General features: G+C 42.9%; 1 protein-coding gene across 2 annotated transcripts in view; it reads right to left on the reverse strand.

The window, feature by feature from the left end:
* Window positions 1-6: 6 nt before the first annotated feature.
* Window positions 7-4,235, reverse strand: part of LOC119834021 (early growth response protein 3) — a 35,098-nt gene continuing 30,869 nt past the window's right edge. Inside the window, exons 2-3 of one of the 2 annotated variants that reach the window (XM_038358299.1) lie at window positions 4,125-4,235; window positions 7-2,740 (exon numbers count right to left, since the gene is read on the reverse strand). The exon at window positions 4,125-4,235 is cut by the window's right edge and continues 16 nt beyond it. In XM_038358299.1, the coding sequence (XP_038214227.1) occupies window positions 1,833-2,740; window positions 4,125-4,235 (1,019 nt within the window). In that variant the 3' untranslated portion in view covers window positions 7-1,832. The remainder of the gene's footprint in view (window positions 2,741-4,124) is intronic. The other variant, XM_038358298.1, reaches the window with a different exon arrangement.

Genomic DNA, 4,235 nt, shown 5'->3' on the forward strand with positions numbered 1-4,235 from the left:
AGTAAAAACAGTATAAACTTTAAGAGCCACACTATTTAACAGAAGCATAACAAATGGGCGTACTCGTGATGTACGTGAACGACATTCGCGAATGATTCTCTATTGATTCAGCGGGGGCAAAACGGCGCCAGTACTGTTTACATCAGAATTTACAAAAAAATTTCATGAACGCCGTTCTCGATTATCTATAGCATTTAGTTGAAAGTTAGTAATATTATTGTCAGATATTCTAAATTCATAACGATCAAACTCCAAAAAGGCCCACCCTGTTTTGTTTGATTTTGCTTGTTCGGTGTGATAACGTTATCATTTTATTCAAGCGTAATAATTAATAACGACACGAAAGAAAAATACGTACAATTTATAGACACTAGTAAACAACCATTAGAAAGGCAATTATTTTGTGCTCGTTCAACATCTGTGTAGAAAGAAGTTTGTTTGTGTGATATTTAGCTACACGAATAGCGAAACGACGACAGCCGTTGTGTTCATACGAACGACCGTCCCACTAAACAAATATTTATATCTACGTATAAAGAAACTTATGAGTATTATAAATAGGGGCCTTTTCTATGTAAATAATTAATAATGATTAAGAGATCATAATTTAAATCCTACTTCTATTACCTTTGCTAGATTAGTCTAATTACACAAATTTAATTATACATGCCACTGGAAATCAACGAAGGTGGAAATAACTGCTGCGTGGGAAAATTGAAAATGAAAATTAGATAAGAGTTATATCTAAAAGAAAGTTGAGCAAATTTTGTTAAATAAATCTTGAGCAAGGGAAGTTCGACACAGACATCGTCAAACGTCAAGGTTTTCATCTAAAGCTTATGAAGGAGAAATAGTAAATTCGAAAGAAGTCAACGAGAGGAGCAACACGAGAACGAACCGCAGTTGGATACTCAAACACCCATAACTACGACTAGAAATTCCAAATGAATTACATTATATAAAATTATCACTTAATCAACAGTCATGTTACACTTAGTATTAAATAATCTGCCGTGGCACGTGGTAAAGTTAATGAATGGCACTGTTTCACGTTAGTTTCAAGTACAAGAACAATATAAAAATTTACAATTACAACTACTAATGATAACGCGGTATGGTAGTGTCTGGTTATAAAATGTTTGCCGATGATAAAACACTTAACGGAACAACACCAATAAATCGTAAGCTAGTAATGAAAGGAGACGGCAAACATTTGATGACCAAAGTCGTATACTACCGTAGGCTCATTACGTATCACCAATGATCAATCACCTTTCGATGCATAAGATGACCGAACGGTCTCGTATAAATTTATTATCTACAGAATTTACTGAAAGATATGACGTGTTTGCACTGCACCGCAACTCTCAACACTATCAAACCAGTGCAACACACATACATTATTTTAGGCCATTCCTCTCCGAATCTATTTGTTCCCAGTCTATTTCATTCAATTATCCTATCTAATCAAAAATAAATACATCGAGTTGATCATTACCTATCGCAATAATTACAAATATGTATAAAAAGATATATAAATTTCAATGAATTTACAAATGTAGAGTTAATAAAGCTTCGTTAAAGACGATTTACACCTAAGCGATGAAATTATTTGATAACTTCAACGTGAAAATAGTTATAGTTCAGTTTAGGGGCGCGGGAGGCGGCGGGGGCGCGTCGGGCGCGAGGCCCGCGTGGGGCTGCGGGCCCGCGAGAGGCTCCAGGCTCGCCGAGGGCTCCAGGGGCGCCGGCGCAGTGCTCGCATCGCCACTGTAGACGGCTGGCGACGCAGTCGGCGCGGTCGCGGTGGCCGTCGTGGCGATCAGTCTGTGCTAGAGGGACGCGTGGTGTGGCTCGTGCGCCGACCCGCCGCCGCGCTCGCGCTTCAGCCGCTGCTTCAGGTGCACCTTGGCGTGCCTCTTCTTCTCGTCCGACCGGGCGAACTTCCTGCCGCACACGTCGCACGCGAACGGCTTCTCCCCCGTGTGCGTCCGCACGTGCGTCGTCAGGTGATCAGACCGGCTGAAGGAGCGCATGCATATGCGACACTGGAACGGCTTCTGGCCCGTGTGTATCCTTATGTGCCTAGTCAGCTCGTCCGAGCGCGAGAATCTGCGGTCGCAGCCTTCCACGGGGCACGCGTAGGGCCGCTCGTGAACCGGCGTTTTGCTCGGCCTGTTGGGATATTTGCGCGGCTTAACGGGCACGAGACGCAGAGGCTGCGCGCTCTGCTGGTACACTTGCGAGAGAATTTCGTGACCTTTACTCGTGGACGGGTTGTACTCGGCGAGTTGTACCGGTCTATCGCTCGCCGGGCTCGGGTACGGCTCCCGCTTGGGCAGGCCGGACGGGCCGGGGGTCGGCTGCGGTACGCTCGCGTACTCCTGCGTCTCCCAATGCTGCGGCTGCTGCGGCGGCGGCCGGTACTCGCAATGCTGCGTCTGGCACGCCTGCGGCTGGCAATAGGCCGGCTGACACTCAGGGGGCAGCAGCTCCACGCGCTCCTCGTACTCTTGTTGGAAGTACTTGTCGACGCTGCCGGGGCCGGGCCCGGAGGGCAGCAGCCACTGCAGCGGCGGCGAGGGGGCGCGCTTGGCACCGAGCGGCGGCCCGTACAGGGACGCGCTGGCGCTGGACGCGTTGCTGGCGTCCTCCGCGCGCGCCCCCGGGGACAACGACGACTCATGCTTGTGTCGTCGCGGTGAACATCCTAGTGATAATTCGTCGCCTGCTAATGTACCTGTAACAACGAATGGAATGCATCAGCTTATGTTCAGAAGCTTCATATTGCACAGAACGTTAAAGTGCTAATGCTTAAGTGATATATTTGTTAGCCTGGGTAGTTTTTAGTAAAATAATATTATTTTGCGTAGTACCTGTAGTTTGAATTTTATTAAAAATGAGCGTTAGGTAAGTAATAGAAAATCAATATAGAGCTTCAGTATTCGCATTAATTTTGGAAGTCGTGGTAGTTGAATTTCACGTTTTAATCGTAAATTATGCTGCGTTAATACGCAGCATAATTAGAGTTTTATCTTTGTTAATACAAAGATAAAAAATTAAAACGTTATTTGTGATTTTCGCATGACGATAATAATAATTCTTAATTTTTTTAATTCCTATTGATGACTCAATTCTATGAAAATAATCTAGTAAAATCTATGAACGTCATTTCTCTTAGGATCACTATAAAATAATGTTATCATATATTTATTTATATTTGATAAAATAAACATTTAAAATGCATAGTCTAAAATGGTTCGCGTTTAGCTGACATTGTTATAGAACGGAAGGCGGACCCTCAGATAAAGACGGAAGCTGATATCTCGTTATCATCATAACATTTTGACCAACTGTTGTTGTGATCACATACCTTGTCATAAATATTCACAACTATGTAATATAACAAAAAAAAAAATTGACATCCAAAATATTCTTCCGAAAATTTATCATATTTATTAAGATTAGCATGCAAAATAAGTCCCGTGTTGGGTTTCATATTTTATGTTTAGCATCGATTCAAATAATGTAAAATGTTTTCGATGTCTTAAAATTTCCGATATGAAGAAGTTAAATTATAATTTGTTTTGTAATCTGCCATAAAATGTCGATTTTATCTGTAATGTGAACCTTTTCGAAAGAATCTGTCGATGTGAAATAAAATTGTTCTGTTTATTGCTTGCCACATGGAAGGCTTTATTGTGCGCTTCAACATAATAGCGTAATTTGTGGAAATTTAAATTGGTATCCCAAAGCATATTTTTAAAAATCAAGTTATTGATTTTGAATATTTGCCATTTAATGCCAAGTCCCTAACAACGTAAACCAAAATATAATAAAAAAAAATCCGTCCGTCTTTGACGCGACGTTACCGTCGGTAATTCACAATGAAAGTTCCTTCATTCAAATAACTGTATCGATCCGGGCTAAGTTAGAGTCGCACTCTAACTTTCCTTTTCACTCGTACGAAACACATAATAACTATACTGAAACTCCGAGCACGTCAACATAAAACACAAAAATACACTATAAACTGTGCACTGAATGAAAAACCGCATTGTTTATTTACAACGTTATCGGTCGAGCCGGGGGTGTACCGCCTACGGGCCCACGCGCCAACACACCTGAGATAGGCGGCGGTTCCAACAGGCTCGGGAAGAAGGCCGGCAGGTCGGACGTGGCCACGGGAGTGTTGAGGTCGGCGGGCGCGCCGGCCGTGCTCGCGGAGATGGGCT

Source organism: Zerene cesonia, chromosome 18, assembly GCF_012273895.1.
Source record: "Zerene cesonia ecotype Mississippi chromosome 18, Zerene_cesonia_1.1, whole genome shotgun sequence".
Lineage (NCBI taxonomy): Eukaryota > Metazoa > Arthropoda > Insecta > Lepidoptera > Pieridae > Zerene > Zerene cesonia.